A 19346-nucleotide genomic window follows, 5' to 3' on the forward strand; every position below is an offset into this window, starting at 1 on the left:
TTTTTTAGTAGAGACGGGGTTTCACCGTGTTAGCCAGGATGGTCTCGATCTCCTGACCTCGTGATCCGCCCGTCTCGGCCTCCCAAAGTGCTGGGATTACAGGCTTGAGCCACCGCGCCCGGCCTATTTTTTATTTTTGAGACGACATCTTGCTCCGTCACCCAGGCTGGAGTGCAGTAGTGCGATCTTGGCTCACTGCAACCTCTACCTCCTGGGTTTAAGCAATTCTCCTGCCTCAGTATCCTGAGTAGCTGGGATTACAGGTGCCTGCTGCCATGCCTGCCTAATATTCGTATGTTTAGTAGAGACGGGGTTCCGCCATGTTGGGCAGGAGGGTCTTGAACTCCTGACCTCAAGTGGTGAGGTGGGCAGTTTTAAATGAGATGAGGTGATGTAAGGTGTTCTGCGCATTGACTCACAGCATGCACTTGGTAAACAAAGGCTGTTGAAACTGCATTGTCCAAGAAAATCCGGGTGGCAGGCAGACTCACCTGTGGGTGAGCAAGGCCACACATACTCACTGGTCCTCAGCTACATGCTGCACGGAGACAGAGGCCCACTTAAGGACACCCTAATCTTCCCCTTGAGCCAGCCTGCCTTTCACTGGTTACTCTTGCTGGGCGTCACCACCCACAAGGCATTGGCTAAGGTGCTTCACCCGAAATGTTGAATTCTGTTCACTTGAAATATTGACTGGGTGCTGTGGCTCACGCCTATAATCCCAGCACTTTAGGAGGCCGAGGCAGGTGGATCACCTGAGGTCAGGAGTTCAAGACCAGACTGACCAACATGGTGAAACCCCGTCTCTACTGAAAATATAAAAATTAGCTGGGCATGGTGGCGAACGTCTGCAATCCCAGCCGCTTGGGAGGCTGAGGCAGGAGAATTGAGCCTGGGAGGTAGAGGATGCAGTGAGCTGAGATCACACCACTGCAATCCAGCCTGGGTGACAGAGCGAGACTCCATCTCAAGAAAAAAAAAAAGAAAGAAAGAAGGAAGGAAGGTGGGAGAGAAGGAAGGAAGGAAGGAAGGAAGGAGAAGAAAGAAGAAAGAAGAAAGAAGAAAAGAAGAAAGAGAAAAGAAAAGAAAAGAAAAGCACGCAGGCTGGTTGGTGGACAGGCTGCCCATTTCCTATCAACATCCAGCCCCAGGGCATGGAGTGCGTGGTGACCACAGGAAAATGTGCGTCTGGAATTACTCAAGGCTGACCCTGGACTTTGAGGTTGAGATTAAAGAAGGAGCCTGCATGCATTCCCCAGCAGCCTGCTTTCGGGAGAGCCCAATTAGCCACATTCCTTCTGAAGGGACATACGCAAACAGACGTGTTCCTGCCTGGGATCTTCTAGAACTAGGTCAAGTTTGATATTTTGGGGAAGAAGGGAAGATATATATATACATACACACACACGTGTGTGTGTGTATATATAAAAGCAAACTTTCCAATGTTCCAATCCTGATGGGACAATTACTTTGCCCATTAATTTTATTGGAAAATTAACAAATATCATAAATGAGGGAGACTTGAAATCACTCTATGCCTGCTTTATAAATCTCTATGCCTGCTTTATAAGAACTTTTTTCTTTGAAATAATTTTAGATGTACAGAAAGCAGTGTTCTTGTACCCTTCACCCAGCTTCTCCCTCTGTACTCTGCTTTTTTGGTTCACATCTTTGATATTTTAAAAATATTTTTATTTAAAATTTTTTTTTGGATAAGGTCTCACTCTGTCACCCAGGATGGAGTGCAGTGGTGTGATCTCAGCTCACTGCAGCCTCTGCCTCCAAGGCTTAAATGATCCTCCTGTCTCAGTCTCCTGAGATGCTGGGACTATAGGTGTGCACCGCCATGCCTGGCCAATTTTTTGATTTTTTGGTAGAGACTAGGTCTCTCTGTTACCCAGGCTTGACTTGACCTCCTGGGCTCAAGGGATCCTCCCACCTCAGCCTCCCAAAGTGCTTGGATTATAGGCGTGAACTACAACCTCTGGTCCCCTCTTTGTTTTTAGAGCATTAACTTCTGGTGGCCTCTGCTGAAGGCCACAAGTGATTTTCTGTCTTTTTGTTTCTTGCTCCAAAGTCTTTTCTCTAAGTTAGAGGTTTGGTCTTAAGCACCTAAACCGCATCTACACTGGAATCACCTGGGTGCTTTAAAAAAATTACCGAAGGCTGTTCACTACCCATGGTTCTTCTGATTATGAGTATTAATAACATGGTCTTGGTTAGACCTGGGCAGCCAGGCTGGAGGCCCATTGTGGAGGGATTGTCAAACCTCAGAGGGCTTGGGGTCACCTGGGAAGAGTGTTACAAACACCAACACTGTCTCTATCTTTTAGGACTATGACGCACTCAAGCCCTGTGCAGCTTTCAGGATTCAAAGCTTTACTGAACGGTCGGGCGCGGTGGTTCACACTTGTCATCCCAGCACTTCGGAAGGCCCAGGCGAGTGGATCATCTGAGGTCAGGAGTTTGAGACCAACCTGGCCAACATGGCAAGACCCTATCTCTACTAAAAACACAAAAATTAGCCGGGCATGGTGGCTCATGCCTGTAATCCCAGCTACTCGGGAGGCTGAGGCATGAGAATCGCTTGAACCTGGGAGGCAGAGGCTGCAGTGAGCTGAGATTGCGCCACTGTACTCCAGCCTAGGCAACAGAGTGAGACTCCATCTCAAACAAAAAAAACAAAACAAAACAAAACAAAAAAAAGCTTCATTGAGAAAGGAGGCACACAAACCAACTTCTGAGAGTTATTGGCTTTGTGTTTTCAGCATATCAGGGACCCCAGCTTCCCCATGTGTTCTCTTCTGAAGCCGCTAGAATGGAACTGAACATTTCTGATGTATCTTCCCACTGTTAGACAATGGGGTGCCACGGACAGTCCTAGAGGAGAGGACAGATGAGGCCAGGCTGTGCCACACCAGCACTGGCAAGCTGGCAGCACTGAGAGGATTAGGCTGGAGAGACGGGGAGGCAGGAGCTGGTGGGAAGGGGGAACAGGGCTGAATTGCACAAGGGTTAGCACTTGGGATTCTGAAGTTAGAGAGTATTGCGTTTATATCTGACCTTTACCAACTCTTAGCTGTGTGCTTCTGGGTAAGTGACTTGGCCTCTCTGGGACTTAGTTCCTCATCTGTAAAACGGTGGTAGTCCCCAGGCTATCCTCCTCAGGAGTGATAGGGAGGGCTGAGTTGTGGATGGGCATGAAACACTTGGGGCAGGGCCCAGCAAACCCTCTTTGTAGTAAATATTGAAGAGTTTTATTGGGAAAGTATTGTCTCTGTCTACAAAAACAACGACTGCCTTGCTGTACCATCTCAGCTCCATATACAGTTTCTAAGTGCCCCTCTGGGCCAGGCCCCATGCTAGACGATGAAGATACAACAATTCAGGCAGGCTCCCCAGACTCTGGGCCTTCCCACCCTATGCCAGAGATTGGTAAAGTGATGCCTGCCAAGCAGAATGGAGCATGAACCCTCAGATGCCAGCCTAGGTCTAAGAGAAAGATGGAGGGAAAGCAAATCATTGGGCGTAATTCCTGGGTTTCCTATTTTCCCAGCTAATTCCAGATTATTAATAAAACTGACTCGGCCTGGTGCAGTGGTGACTCACGCCTGTAATCCCAGCACTTTGGGAGGCCCAGGCTGGTGAATCACCTGAGGTTAGGAGTTCGAGACCAGCCTGGCCAACATGATGAAACTTCGTCTCTAGTAAAAATACAAAAAAACCTAGCTGGGGCCTGGTGCGGTGGCTCACGCCTGTAATCCCAGCACTTTGGGAGGCCAAGGCTGGCGGATCACAAGGTCAGGAGATCGAGACGATCCTGGCTAACGCGGTGAAAACCCATTTCTACTAAAAATACAAAAAAATTAGCTGGGTGTGGTGGTGGGTGCCTGTAGTCCCAGCTACTCAGGAGGCTGAGGCAGGAGAATGGTGTGAACCTGGGAGGTGGAGGTTGCAGTGAGCTGAGATCACGCCACTGCACTCCAGCCTGGGTGACAGAGCAAGACTCTGTCTCAAAAAAAAAAAAAAGAAAGAAAGAGAGAGACCATGGAGGAGCTGGCAGCCTGGAGAAGCAGTGCCTCATGGAAGGAAAGCCACTGGTGCTTTTTTTTTTGAGACGGAGTCTCACTGTGTCACCCAGGCCGGAGTGCAGTGGCGTGAACTCAGCTTATCGCAGCCTCTGCCTCCCGAGTTCAAACAATTATCCTGTCTCAGCCTCCCGAGCAGCTGGGATTACAGGTGCCTGCCACCACATCTGGCTAATTTTTATATTTTTAGTAGAGATAAGGTTTCACCATGTTGGCCAGGCCGGTGTTGAACTCCTGACTTCAGGTGATCTGCCCACCTTGGCCTCCTAAAGTGCTGGGATTCCAGGCGTGAGCCACCGTGCCCGGCCACCACTGGTACATTTACCTTCTATGTTCCTCATCCAGAACAGTATTTATTTCCAAGAATCATTGGGAACTTCTGTTTCGAAAAGAAAGGAATCATTAAGGTTTAGTGCTGTCAGCAAAATATGGACCCACCCATTCTGTAGCTGAGTCACAGTAAAATCTGCAAGGTATTGCGAACTCGGAGCGCGCGCCTTTCATCCACGGTGTCTCTATTCATGTGTGAATGTTAGAGCAACTCACTGGCATAGAATACACATTCAAAAATAACTGCTGACTAGCTCAAAAGAAATTAATAGTTATATAATTTTTTTTTTTTTTTTTTTTTGAGAGGGAACCTCACTCTTGTTGCCCAGGCTGGAGTGCAATGGCACGATCTCAGCTCACGGCAACCTCTGCCTCCCAAGTTCAAGTGATTCTCCTGTCTCAGCCTCCCGAGTAGCTGGGATTACAGGCGCACACCACCACACTCAGCTAATTTTTTGTATTTTTAGTAGAGACAGGGTTTCACCATGTTGGCCAGGCTGGTCTCAAACTCCTGACCTCAGGTCATCCACCCGCCTCAGCCTCCCAAAGTGCTGGGAGTACAGGTGTGAGCCATTGTGCCTGGCCAGTAGTTATATGAAATTAAGAGCAAATGCTTATTGAGCGGGTACTGTGTGCGAGACATAATACAGAGCTCTTTATACATTCATTTAGATCTCATAGCAACTCCATGAGGTATGCTACTGATATGTCCATTTTACAGAAGAGGAGACTGAGACACAGACAGGGTCAGTACCTTGGCCAAAGTTATACAGTTTAGATGCATGTTAGCTACGATGGTGGAGCTGGGATTCAAACCCAGAGATGGTGATGGTGGGTTTTATTTTTATGTTTAATTGATTATTCTTTTTTTATAAATTAAAAATGAAATGGGATCGGACGGGTGCAGTGGTTCATGCCTGTAACCCCAGCACTTTGGGAGGCCAAGGTGGGCGGATCACCTGAGGTTGGAAGTTCGAGAACAGCCTGACCAACATGGAGAAACCCTGTCTACTAAAAATACAAAATTAGCTGGGTGTGGTGGTGCATCCCTGTAATCCCAGCTACTTGGGAGGCTTAGGCAGGAGAATTGCTTGAATCCAGGAGGTGGAGGCTGTGGTGAGCGGAGATTGCACCATTGCATACCAGCCTGGGCAACAAGAGCAAAACTCTTGTCTCAAAAACATAAATAAAAATAAAAATAAAAAATAAAATAAGATAGAAATGGGGTCGCATTAGCTTGCGCAGATTGGTCTGGAACTCCTGGGCTCAAGCGACACTCCTGCCTCCGCCTCTCAAGGTGTTGGTATTACAGGCATGAGCCATTGTGCTTGGTCAATGGTGGTTTTTAATCTATTAAGCATCTACCAGGTGTCAGGCCCTTGCTAGAATGTCCAGTACTTCCAATGATCCCAACAGTTCTCCAGGGAAGGATGAACAAGCTCATTTTACTGATGAGGAAACTGAGGCTGAGAGACTTAACATGATCACAGTTTGCCCACATTAGAACACAGATATTAAAGAAAAATTTTGCAAAGTCTGGAGCGTTTGGACACAAATCTGTCCACTGTGTGACCCAGAGCCCTCTAAATCCATCCTAGACCTCTGTAAGAACTTAGTTCTTGATTTTATGGCATAAACTGTCTCGATGGTCAACAGCAAAGAATTTACATTCCACCTCATGAGCCAGACACCTGAACCCAGAATTTGCCTTATGTGATGCCCTATATTTAGCCATTTCCCTTTCCACTCAGGGAGACCCCTCGGCTTCTTGTATAAGTGGTCTGGCTCTCTCTTGCTTAATGGGCAATATATGAAGCTTTCCTCTTTCCAGCTCTGTACTCTTCTTTTTTTTTTTTTTTTTTTTTTTGAGACAAAGTCTGACTCTGTCTCCCAGGCTGGAGTGCAGTGGCACAATTTCAGCTCACTGCAACCTCTGCTTCCTGGGTTCAAGCGATTCTCGTGCCTCAGCCTCCCTAGTAGCTGGGATTACAGATGTGTGCCACTATGACCAGCTAATTTTTGTATTTTTAGTAGAGATGGGATTTCGCTGTGTTGGCCAGGTTGGTCTCAAACTCCTGACCTTGAGTGATCTGGCTGCCTCAGCCTCCCAAAGTGTTGGAATTATAGGCATGAGCCACCGTGCCGGGCCACCAGCTCTGTCCATTTCCTGTTTCAACTTTAGGCATGTCTGATTCCTGTACTCTTCCACCTGCTCTTGCCTACCTGATTGAGGATGTATATTATTTTGCAAGATTAACTATTTGAAAAAGAACCTTGGCCTTCTTTTTAGGAAAGTCAGTGCTTGTGGTTGGCTGAATAATGTACCCCCCACAAAGTTCTCCACATCCAAATCCCTCGAACCTGTTGAATATGTGACTTGACATAGCAAAATGGTCTCTGTAGATGTGATTAAGGATTTTGAGGTGGGAGATTATCCCGGGATTATCTGAGTGGATTCAGTGTAATCACAAGGGTCCTTATAAGAGGGAGGAAGGAAAGTCAGTCAGAGGAGGTGTGAGGATGAAAGGAGTGAGAGAAATTGCAAGACAAGATGCCCTGCTGCTACTTGAAAGATAGAGATGGAGGCCGGGCGCAGTGGCTCACGCCTGTAATCCCAGTACTTTGGGAGGCCGAGGTGGGCGGATCATCTGATGTCAGGAGTTCGAGACCAGCCTGGCCAACATGGCGAAATCCCGTCTCTACTAAAAATACAAAAATTAGCTGGGTGTGGTGGCACATGCCTGTAATCCCAGCTATTCAGGAGGCTGAGGCAGGAGAATCACTTGAACCCAGGAGACGGAAGTTGCAGTGAGTCGAGATTGTACCATTGCACTCCAGCTTGGGCAGCAAGAGCAAAACACCATCCCAGGAAAAAAAAAAAAAAAAAAAAGACAGAGATGGAGCCACAAGCCAAGGAATGCAGCTTCTAGAAGATAGAAAAGGGAAGAACATGGATTTTTTTCCTAGAGCCTCCAGGACTGAATGTGGACCGGTGAACACCTTGATTTCAGTTCAGCGAGACCCGATTTAGACTTCTGACCTCCAATCCCTAAAAGAATAAATGTATGCTGTTTTAAGGCACTGCATTTGGGGTCCTTTGCTGCAGCAGTGGCAGCACACTCCTGGGTGTTCTCACCGTCTCTGATGGTGAAGCTGTGGAGGAGGGCAAGGCCGTCGAACCAATGGTTGTATCTGGACTCCCCCACAGTGTGCATCCCAGGCCCGTTGCGGAGCAGGGTTCCCTGCAGCCATGCTGGAATCTTCCCTGTGAAAAGAGAGAATGTTTAGTTTCCTATTTCCACCTGCAAACCAAAATGCTGGAAGAAATGTTCAAGGAAAGGAATTGGAGACTTGTAGTCCCAGTACCACTCCTTGCATCTGTTCATTTACTCTACAATCGTTTCCATAAAATGTATAATATGTCGGGCAGATGGAGACACTGTCCCTGTCCTCAAATTGCCCACTGACCATTAAGGAGACAGATGAATAAACAGACACCCAAGATCCACTGTGGTCGAGGCAATGCTGGTTGTGCGTTGGCTCACACCTGTAATCCCTGCACCTTGGGAGGCTGAGATAGGAGTATCACTTGAAGCCAGGAGCTCAAGACTAGCCTGGGCAACAAAGTGAGACACTGTCTCTACAAAAAATAAAAAATGTAGCTCAGAGTCGGATGCGGTGGCTCACGCCTGTAATCCCAGCACTTTGGGAGGCCTAGGTGGGTGGATCACCTGAGGTCAGGAGTTCAAGACCAGCCTGGCTAACATGGTGAAACACCGTTTCTACTAAAACCACAAAAAGTTAGCCAGGTGTGGTGGCAGGCACCTGTAATCCCAGCTACTCGGCAGGCTGAGGCAGGAGAATCGCTTGAACCCGGGAGGTGGAGGTTGCAGTAAGCTGAGATCGTGCCATTGCACTCCAGCCTGGACAACAAGAGTAAAACTCTGCCTCAAAAAATAATAAAGAATAAATGTGTGCTGTTTTAAGGCACTGTATTTGGGGTCAAAACAGGCTGGGCGCGGTGGCTCACGCATATAATCCCAGCACTTTGGGAGGCCGAGGTGGGTGGATCACCTGAGGTCAGGAGTTCAAGACCAGCCTGGCCAATATGATGAAATCTCACCTCTACTAAAATACGAAAAATTAGCTGGGCGTCATGGTGGGTGCCTGTAATCCCAGCTACTCAGGAGGCTGAGCAGGAGAATCACTTGAACCCGGGAGGCAGAGGTTGCAGCGAGCTGAGATTGCACGACTGCACTCCAACGTGGGCAACAAGAGCGAAACTCTATCTCAAAAAAACCCCCAAAAACGCCCCCCTCCCCACACCAAAAAATAAAACAAAACAAACAACAACAACAACAACAAAAACATAGCTCATTGTGGTGGCATATGCCTGTAGTCCCAGCTGCTTGGGAGGTTGAGGTGGGAGGATTGCTTGAGCCTGGGAGCTCGAGGCTGCAGTGATCACACCACTCCACTCCAGCCTGGACAACAGAGCGAGACCTCGTCTCAAAAAATAAAAATAAAATAAAATAAAAAAAAGATGGGGTAATGCTACAGACATAGCAAAAGTTCTGTGTGAAACCGAATCCCACCCTGGTGGGCTAAGAGCAGGAGGGTGAGGTCGGCTTCCTGGAGGAGGCAACCTGGCTAAGTCTTGAGGGAGAGTAGGTATTCGCCTCACAAAGGCAAAAGGAAAGAACATTCTAGAGCTGTACTGTCCAATATGGTATCTATCAGCGCTTGAAATGTGGTTGGTCTGAAATGATATGTGCTATAAGAATGAAACATACACCAGATTTCAAAGACTTAGTACGAACAAAAGTGAACCATCTCATTAGCAATTTTTATTTTTATTTTTTTTATTTTTGAGATGGAGTCTCGCTCTGTTGCCCAGGCTGGAGTGCAGTGGTGCGATCTCCACTCATTGCAAGCTCCGCCTCCCGGGTTCATGCCATTCTCCTGCTTCAGCCTCCCAAGTAGCTGGGACTACAGGCGCCCGCCACCGTACCCAGCTAATTTTTTGTATTTTTAATAGAGACGGGGTTTCACCATGTTAGCCAGGATGGTCTCGATCTCCTGACCTCGTGATCCGCCCGTCTCGACCTCCCAAAGTGCTGGGATTACAGGCGTGAGCCACCGCGCCTGGCCAGCAATTTTTAAAATACTGATTTCATGTTGAACTGATAATATCTTGGATTTGTTGTGTTAAATAAAATATACCATTGAAATAATTTCACCTGTTTCTTTTGACTTTTTCCAATGTTTCTACTAGAAAATTTTAAAGTGCGGGTGCGGCATGGGTTCTCTTTCTAGGGTACAGCCCTGCTCTAGAGACAGGGTGCTGCAGCTGAAGCTGTTGGTGCCTCCACCCAAGTCTCCTCAGAGTTCATCTCTTCCTGCAGGCAGCTTTCTGCCAATGCCTGCAGCTCCCTGCCCGAGTACTTGGTTCTGACTGCGGGTGGGGCAGGCTGTGCCTACAGGCAGGAACAGTGGGAAGCACCTCGGAGAGGTAATGCCCCTGGAAGCTGCTCTCACCCAGTGATGGATGCAGAATTCGGGGACAAATCCCACCGTTGCCTTGCCCTCAGTTGGGAACACAAGAGGCGTGTTTTACACCACGCCCAGGGGATTTAGCTCCAATGGCCTCAGCAGCCAATGGCTCAACAATGCCCCATTTATTGGTTTCCTTCTCTCTTTTTCCCTGAGTTCCTCCTGATGTTTCTTGGGATCACGTGCCAAATAAACCACTTAGCCTTGAATTCTTGCCTCTGGAGGAACCCAGAACAAGAAGATGAAAACCAGGAGGCCGGACACTCTGAGGCATGCCTGTAATCCCAGTGCTTTGGGAGGTGAGGCTGAGGTCAGGAACCCCTCCTACAACAAAAATACAAAAATTAGCCAGGTGTGATGACAGGTGCCTGTAATCCCAACCACTCTGGAGGCCGAGGCAGGAGAATCGCTTAAACGCGGAAGTGGAAGGTCGCAGTGAGCTGAGATCACGCCACTGCACTCCAGCCTGGGTGACAGAGCAAGCCTCTCTCTCATAAATAAACAAATGAATGAATGAATGAATGATCAAGACCAGGAGACGGGCAAGCTGTTTAGTAAGACTGGACCATCATTTTCAAGCAAGAAAATTGTGAGCAATGAAACTGCAGAAATAACAGGGGCCAGGGGACGAAGGTCAACAGGATCACACTAAGGGTCCTGATCTAATCCTCAGAAGAATGGGGCATATTTGATGGTTATAATAGGGAAGGACAGGACCAGATTTTTTCTGCAATTAAAAAAAAAAAAATTGAGATAAAACTCATCATTTTAAAGTGTACAGCTCAGGGGGTTCTAGTGAATTCACAATGTTGTGCAACCATCACCTAATTCCAGAACATTCCATCACTCCAAAAAGACATCCCCCTTATGCATTAGCCATACCTCTTCTCCCCTTACCCCCAGCCCCTGGCAGGCACCCATCTATTTTCCTATGGATTTGTCTGTTCTGGATTCCATATAGATCAGCGGTCCCCAAACTTTTTGGCACCAGGGACTGGTTTTGTGGAAGGTAATTTTTCCATGGACAGTGGGGTTGGGGGGGTCAATTCTCATAAGGAGCACACAACCTAGATCCCTCACATGCGTGTTCACAACGGGGTTCACGCTCACAGTAGGGTTTGCACTCCTATGAGCATCTAATGCCACCGATCTGAGAGGAGGCAGAACTCAGGCGGTAATGCTGTGCGGCCCAGTTCCTAACAGGCTACAGACTGATACTGGTCCACGGCTCGAGGGTCGGGGACCCCTGATATAAATGGAATAGGATCTTGGAACTTCGAAGGTTCTCTCTGTCCATGGTGTGGACTGGGAAATTCCCTGAGAGAGGCAGGAAGACCAGAGAGAGGACCCGGGGATTCCACAGGGATGGAGAGAAATGGATGAACAAAGATAAATGGAAGACACAGAACTGATGGGCCTCTATTTGATTAAATATGGGGGGATGTGGAGTGGAACACTGAAAAATGACAGCCAAGGCCAGCTCGGTGGCTCACGCCTGTAATCCCAGCATAAGGAGAGGCCAAGGCGGGTGTATCACTTGAGGTCAGGAGTTTGAGACTAGCCTGGCCAACATGATGAAACCCCGTCTCTACTAAAAATACAAAAATTAGCTGGGTGTGGTGGCGGGCACCTGTAATCCCAACTACTTGGGAGGCTGAGGCAGAAGAATCGCTTGAACCCAAGAGGTGGAGATTGCAGTGAGCCGAGATTGCGCCATTGCACTCCAGCCTGGGTGACAAGAGTGAAACTCCGTCTCAAAAAAAAAAAAAAAAAAAAAGACAGTCAAGTCTCTTGCCTTGGGCACCTACACAATCCTGGCGCCAGACACAGGCACCCAGGGCACAGGAGAGGGGGCAGGCTTGAGACAGAGCAGGGAGAGAGGCATCTGAGAATATAATTAAAACCCTAGATAGGACAAGAAAATTTATGCACATTCACACACCAGCCACTGTGTTCTAGGCGGATTAAACCACTTAATCATTGCAGCAACCCCGTGTGGGAGGTGCCAGGCTACATTCATCAGACAGAAAAGAACACTGAAGCAGGAAACGCTTAAGTTGCCAAAGAGGTCTCAGAACACGCGTGTGCTGGCACAGCCAGTTACAAAGCCAGAACCTTCGCATGTGTTCCCTGCATGGATGCGTCAACCCAGGCACAGGTTTTAGCTAGCTGCCTGGCCATGGATGTTACCCACTGATTAGGCTCAACCCAGGCCTGGACGGAGGGTGCGGAGGTCCGTTCTCTGCAGGCTGTCTGGCCTTGGCAAGTCACTGCTCTTCTGCCTCAGTTTCCCATCTGTCAATAGGGAGGCTTGATGTAGAGGAATGGTTCTCCCCCTTGGAATCACCAGAGGGCTTGTGAACACACAGCTTGCTGAGCTCCACCCCCAGAGTGTCTGATGCCATGGGTCTGGGTGGGGCCCAAGGATATTTATTTCTACCCAGTGCCCAGGTGGTGCTTATGCTGCAGGTCCGGGGACACACCTTTGAGAACCGCTGCCGATCTTTGGGGTTCATTCAGCCTCTCATGTTCTAGAATTCGTGTTTTCTAACATTTCCAATGATTTCATGCAGTCATTAAACATGAGGTGTAAAGGGTACAAAATATTCATAACATTCCAGGGCAGGGAAAGGTAGGTATCGTAGGTGCCTTTTTTTTTTTTTTTTTTTTTTTGAGACAGAGTCTCACTCTCTCACCCAGGCTAGAGTGCAGTGGCGTGATCTTGGCTCACTGCAAACTCTGCCTCCTGGGTTCAAGCGATTCTTATGCCCAGTCTCCTGAGGAGCTGGGTTTATAGATATGCACCACCACGCCTGGCTAATTTTTGTGCTTTTATTTAAAACAAAATTTCAAATAAAATACATTGAAAGTAATGGCAAAAACCGTGATTATTTTTGCATCAACCAAATAGTAGAGACAGGGTTTCACCAGCTGGGGTGCCTGTTATTTACTTATTTATTTATTTTTATTTATTTATTTTTTTTTGAGACAGGGTCTCACTCTGTTGCCAAGACCCTAGTGCTGTGGCACTATCTCAGCTCACTGCAACCTCTGCCTCTGGGGTTCAAGCAATTCTCCTGCCTCAGCCTCCTGAGTAGCTGGGACTACAGGTGCGTGCCACTATGCCTGGCTAATTTGTGTATTTTTAGTAGAGAGGGGTTTCGCCATATTAGCCAGGCTGGTCTCAAACTCCTGGTTTCAAGTGATCCACCCTCCTTGGCCTCCCAAAGTACTGGGACTACAGGCATGAGCCACTGCGCCTGGCCTTGGGTGTCCTTTTAAAAAATAAAAAATGCACAGATGAACAGTCAGATTGAGAAAAATAAATTTAACGGTATATATTTGCTTTTTCAAAAACTATTTACAAATATAGTAAAGTTATCTATTGATTCATCTACCTATGTTTTAAAAAGTTAAAGGAAATATACCCAAATGTTAAGTGTTTAAGAGATTTGGAAATACAGCTGATTTTATTTCCTTCCATGTTTTCAATTGCACTCCTAATTAATTTATATATAATATACATATAGCTATATATGTATATACAGATTGATAGCTATAGATTGTGCCTTACCTTTGTAACCAGGAAAAAATATACATAAAAGCTATTTTTTTTCTTTCAAAAGACTCCCAAGGCAATTGCTCAGTTGAAAAGCTTCAATCTGATGTTCTCACAAAAATCACTCACAGTTGTCCTCTCCTTATGAACAACTGAAGTCCATCTAGCAGATGAAAATGTCTGCGGGCCTGAGCTGACTCACCTGTTCTTAAAACTGAGCGAGTACCACTCTGGGGACCCGGGAGTCCAGAACCAGGAACTGCCCTTTGGAGACCAAACAAGGTGGTTCGAGGTAAGTGGCAACCCAAAAGAGGAGGAAAAAGCAAGAGATATAAAAGATGAAGTGAGCCACAGGGCCTCTAAAGGATAGAAAGTCCTACTCCTATAGGCTCTACAGGTGCTGACACCTGTGAGTTCTGACAGACAATCACATCAGACTGCAATCCCCTGCAAGTGTGCGTGGTGGATGTGCACGCGTGGGAGCTCATGCACGCCCCCTAAGCATTTTGAAACTAATTTAGAATGCATACATTTGCACAAATACATCATGCATCTGAGACAGGCAGCAGTTTGCAGATTAATCCCATTGTATGTGTACCCACTGGGGCATTCCGACACTTTTTTCCTGGGAACAGTGAGACTGACTCTCCTCCCTTTGGAAACGGAGTTGTAACGTGTAAAAGCACACCATTTTCACAGAAAATGTGTCCCCTCTCTGTACTGTTCTCTGGACTTTCCAAAAGTAATTTACAATTAGTATTACTTATATAATCAGGAAAAAAAGTGTCCATCTAAACATAAGGAAGAAGCCAGGTGCAGTGGCTCACCCCTGTAATCCTAGCACTTTCCGAGGCGGAGGGAGGCGGATCACTTGAGGCTAGGAGCCAACATGCTGAAACCCCGTCGCTACTAAAAATACACAGATTAGCCGGGCTTGGTGGTGGGCACTTGTGATCTCAGCTACTCGGGAGGCTGAGGTGGGAGGATGGTTTGAACCCAGGAGGCAGAGGTTGCAGTGCACCGAGACCACCCCACTGGACTCCAGCCTGGGCGACAGAGCGAGACTCCGCCTCAAAAAAAATAATAAACAAAATAAAATAAACAGAAGAAAGAGCCCAGTGTTTATCAGAATGCTCACCTGTCACTTTGGCCCTCACAGGCTCCAGCTGTTCTTTCCTATTCCTGCCAAATATTATATCCATCGTTCAGGGTGCCGAGGGAGACTGATTTTAACAGCAAACAGATGCTCCTCTGTGTTCAAAGGAGCTGCTGCTCCCTCCTCCTGCGTTTCCTTCCTGCTCTCCTGCTCCTTCCCTCCTTCACATCTCTGTCTCTCCTGATGCCGTTTCTGCCTTTGCTTTTTCCTTTTTGGCTGGCTGTGACTTCTCCCTCTCCGAGAGCCCAGGATCTCTTTACATTCACAGGAGAAGCTGCGCTGGCGTTATTTATAAGATGTTTGGTTAAAGGTTAATTTCCAAGGCATGTGTCATAGCTAATCTTTAATCCTCTTATTGTACCCTCAGCTTTCCCTCTCCAGTTTCACTTTTGGCTTAACCAAAAAAAATCTTGCTTTGGGCTAGGTTCTAAAAAGCAGAGAGAATTCAGTGCCTCCTGTTATGTTGCCCGACGTAATCCAAGAGCTGGAGATGTTTATGATCAGAACAAGAAGAGAGGCAGTCGGGGCCATCAGAGATGCTGGGAATTAGGAGAGCTTTGAGGTGAGCTCTGTGATCATGCAAATGTCTGGTGCACAGCAGGGAACCCCTTCAGCAGAGACGGGTAAGGTTTTATGTTTTGTTTTGTTTTTAGTAAAGACCCTGATGCTCCCCTCTAATAATCATAAAGAAGAACTTAATTCATTATTTTCTTTTTGGAAGAAGGAGACATAAAATGTTTCAGGTACCCATTTAAAAAATAATGAACAGGAACCAGAGACTTTTCTCAGAAACTATAAAGAATAGTAAAAAAGACAGGCCAGGAGCAGTGGCTCATGCCTGTAATCCCAGCACTTTGGGAGGCCATGGTGGGTGGATCACTTGAGGTCAGGAGTTCGAGACCAGCCTGGCCAACATGGCGAAATCCTGTCTCTACTAAAAATACAAAAATTATCCTGGCATGGTGGTGGACGCCTGCAATCGCAGATGTTCAGGAGGCTGAGGCAGGAGAATCTCTTGAACCCATGAGACAGACATTGCAGTAGGCTGAGATGGCACCACTGCACTCCAGCTGGGCCACACAGTGAGACTCTATCTCAAAAATAAATAAGTAAACAGAATAGTAAAAAAGAAACTTCATTTCAACTTCCTGGTCTATCAAGAGGGCAAAACGATGCCTGAATTTGATCTGAGCTTCCCTATTATTTGTGTATCTTGGCGTGTTGCCATTGCCTAAAATTCATATTCAACTTGCTATATGCACTGATTGAAGTTAATGAACTCATCTTAACGTATTTTGCTTAAAGAAAGAACCAGTCATTTGCTCTGTGGGTAGAGTAAGAAAAGGCAGTGGCATTGGCCTTTATGCAACCCAGCTGAGAATAATGATGTCTGGTCTGGGCTGAGACCACATGCCAGCACCTTGGGCCATTCATTCCGGACAGCTGTGTGTTCTGGCTGTGCTTCTGCCCTGGCACACATTGGAATCACCTGGTTGGCGGCACTAACTGTACCAGTGCTGGGCCTTACTCCAGACCCACTGACGCACAATCTCTGAAGGTGGATCTCAGCCATCAGTTTTTTTATATTGGCTGGGCATAGTGACTCACACCTGTAATCCTAGCACTTTCAGAGGCCAAGGCGGGAGGATCACTTGAGCCCAGGAATTTAAGAGCAGCCTAGGCAACATAATGAGGCTCTGTCTCTACCAAAAAAAAAAAAAAAATTAGCTGGGCATGGTGGTGCACGCCTGTAGTCCCAACTACTTGGGAGGCTGAGGTGGAAGGATCACTTGAATCTGGGAGGTTGAGGCTGCAGTGAACTGTGATAGAAGCACTGAACTCCAGCCTGGGCAACAAAGCAAGCCCTTATCTCAAAAATAAAAAATAGGGAGGTTGAGGCGGGTGGATCACGAGGTCAGGAGATCGAGACCATCCTGGCTAACACCGTAAAACCCCGTCTCTACTAAAAATATAAAAAATTAGCTGGGCATGGTGGCCGGCACCTGTAGTCCCAGCTACTCGGGAGGCTGAGGCAGGAGAATGGCGTGAACCCAGGAGGCAGAGCTTGCAGTGAGCTGAGATCTCGCCACTGCACTCCAGCCTGGGCGACAGAGCGAGACTCCGTCTCAAAAAAAAAAAAAAAAAATAATAATAATAATAATAATAAGTGCCTACATGTGTGCAGCAGGAGTTGCGAAGACCTGACCCTGAGGAAAGATGCTACATGCCTGAGTTGAAACTAAATTCAAATTACAGCTCATTGGCTGGGCATGGTGGCTCATGCCTGTAATCCCAGGACTTTGGGAGGCCAAGGTGGGCAGATCACCTGAGGTCAGGAGTTCAAGACTAGCCTAGTCAACATGGTGAAACCTCGTTTCTACTAAAAATACAATACAAAAATTAGCCGGGCATGGTGATGAGCACCTGTAATTGCAGCTACTCGGGAGGCTGAGGCAGGAGAATCACTTGAACCTAGGAGGTGGAGGTTGCAGTGAGCCGAGATGGTGCCACTGCACTCCAGCCTGGGTGACAGAGTGAGACTCCATCCCCCCCGCCCCAAAAAAAAAATTACAGCTCATCCTTTTTTCTTTTTTTTTTTTTTTGAGATGGAGTCTCACTCTGTCGCTCAGGCTGGAGTGCAGTGGCGTGATCTTGGCTCACTGCAGCCTCTGCCTTCTGGGTTCAAGCGATTCTTCTGCCTTATCCTCCTGAGTAGCTGGGGTTACAGGTGCCCGCCACTACCCCCGGCTAATTTTTGTATTTTTAGTAGAGATGGGGTTTCACCACATTGGCCAGGCTGGTCTGAAACCCCTGACCTCAAGTGATCTGCCCCACTTGGCCTCCCAAAGTGCTGGGATTACAGGTGTGAGCCACCGTGCCTGGCCAGCTCGTCCATTTTCTGTGTGCCTGGGCCATTCTACCCTCTTTGAGCCTCTCTTTTTTCAACTATAAAGTGAGGCATAATGATATTAGCACCTCAAGCCTACTGTAAAGGGTCTAACGAAAGCACTTTGTCTCAGACAGTTACCAATCAATGCCTTTACCTTTTCCTCCCATTCTCTTACAGGGCATTTCCCTTTGATCCACCTTTCCAGTAAGACCTCCAAAAACTTGCCAGTTTATCCCACTGTGTGGTCTAAACATGTGTATCCATGTCAGAGTTCTTTATTCCTAGCTTGTGAAAACTGCGTTCTTGTGAGGATTACATGGGAATGTCTGGCATACACTAAAGTCTCAGGGGAAAAAACGACACCACCAGGGTGCAAGAAAGTGCTCAGGGCTTAGAGGTCAGAAGACCAGGGTATGGACCTCAGCTCTGAGATTCAGCAACGCTGCAGCTATTGTCACGTGACCTCTCTGAACTTCGTTCAGCAAAATGGGGATGGCAGTATTTATGTCACAGGGCTTGTTGGAAGGGTTACAATAAAACCATATGAGTGAAAACATGCCAGGTGCGGTGGCTCAAGTCTGTAATCCCAGCACTTTGGGAGGCTGAAGCGGGCAGATCACTTGAGGTCAGGAGTTTGAGACCAGCCTGGCAAATATGGTAAAACCCCTGTCTCTACTAAAAATACAATAATTAGCCTGGTATGGTGGTGTGCACCTATAATCCCAGCCACTCAGAGGCTGAGGCAGGCGAATCGCTTGAACCCAGCAGGTGAAGGTTGCAGTGAGCTGAGATCCCACCACTGCACTCCAGCCTGGGCAACAGAGCAAGAATCTGTCTCAAAAAAAAAAAAAAAAAAAAAAAAAATTATATGAGTCAAAACGTGACTGTGCTCTCCCTTCTTGTCAATCTTTGCATATTCAGAAAAGCAACTGAGCAGTTTACCTGCACCGGTTCGCCCTGGCCTTACACAGTCCTATGAGATGTGTGTTCCTACAACCATTCTCAAGGTCAGAGAGCACAGGGAAGATAACTGGCTTGCCCTCAATCTCACAGTGAGGAGTGAGTCAAATTAGGAAGCACAACCAGGCAGCCCGACTTCAAAGTACTTACCCTGATAATTCTACACAGCTCCAATGCACGATGGCTGTTTGCTGGATTTTTACTGAATGAAGTAATGGGTGGATGTGTCAATGGGTGGATGGGCCCTGAGAGGGCCAGTCTTGGGTCTTGAGTTGGTGTCACTGCATTCTTATATAAGAGCAAGGGCAAGCTCTTTCATCCCGGTCCCAACTGCCCCCAAGGGACAGATAATGAGATAAAGGTTTTTAAAAATACGAATGGAGTCCGCACACGGCTCATGACTGCAATCCCAGCATTTTGGGAGGCTGATGCTGGTGGATCACTGGAGGTCAGAAGTCTGAGACCAGCCTGGGCAACATGGTGAGACCTTGCCTCTATAAAAAATAGAAGAATTAGCTGGTCATGGTGGTGGTGGCAAACACCTGTGGTCCCAGCTATTTGGGAGGCTGAAGTGGGAGGATCACCTGAGCCCGGTGAGTTTGAGCTTGCAGTGAGCCATGATTGCACCACTGCACTCCAGTCTGGACGACAAAGACCTGTCTCAAAAACAAGCAAAGAAACAAACAAAAACCACAAAAAACCTAATGGTGGTAATAAATTAAGCATAACAATAGATATCTGTATACATTTCCTAGGGCTGCCATAACAAATGCCACAGACTGGATGTCTTAAACAACAGAAATTTTTTTT

General features: G+C 47.2%; 1 protein-coding gene and 1 long non-coding RNA gene across 2 annotated transcripts in view; one reads left to right on the top strand and one right to left on the bottom strand.

Annotated features, from left to right (window-relative positions):
* The window catches only part of BCO1 (beta-carotene oxygenase 1), a 51735-nt gene extending 36555 nt beyond the window's left edge, over window positions 1-15180 (bottom strand). The window contains exons 1-2 of the mRNA XM_003917227.5: window positions 14669-15180; window positions 7555-7683 (exon numbers count right to left, since the gene is read on the bottom strand). Of these exons, the coding sequence (XP_003917276.2) occupies window positions 7555-7683; window positions 14669-14732 (193 nt within the window). The 5' untranslated portion in view covers window positions 14733-15180. The remainder of the gene's footprint in view (window positions 1-7554; window positions 7684-14668) is intronic.
* LOC103880573 lies at window positions 13282-18132 on the top strand. The gene is made up of 3 exons (XR_002519321.2): window positions 13282-13822; window positions 15111-15309; window positions 17754-18132. It is a non-coding gene; the product is annotated as an uncharacterized LOC103880573 (long non-coding RNA).
* Window positions 18133-19346: the final 1214 nt, after the last annotated feature.

The sequence above is a fragment of the Papio anubis genome, chromosome 18, assembly GCF_008728515.1.
Source record: "Papio anubis isolate 15944 chromosome 18, Panubis1.0, whole genome shotgun sequence".
Taxonomy (NCBI): domain Eukaryota; kingdom Metazoa; phylum Chordata; class Mammalia; order Primates; family Cercopithecidae; genus Papio; species Papio anubis.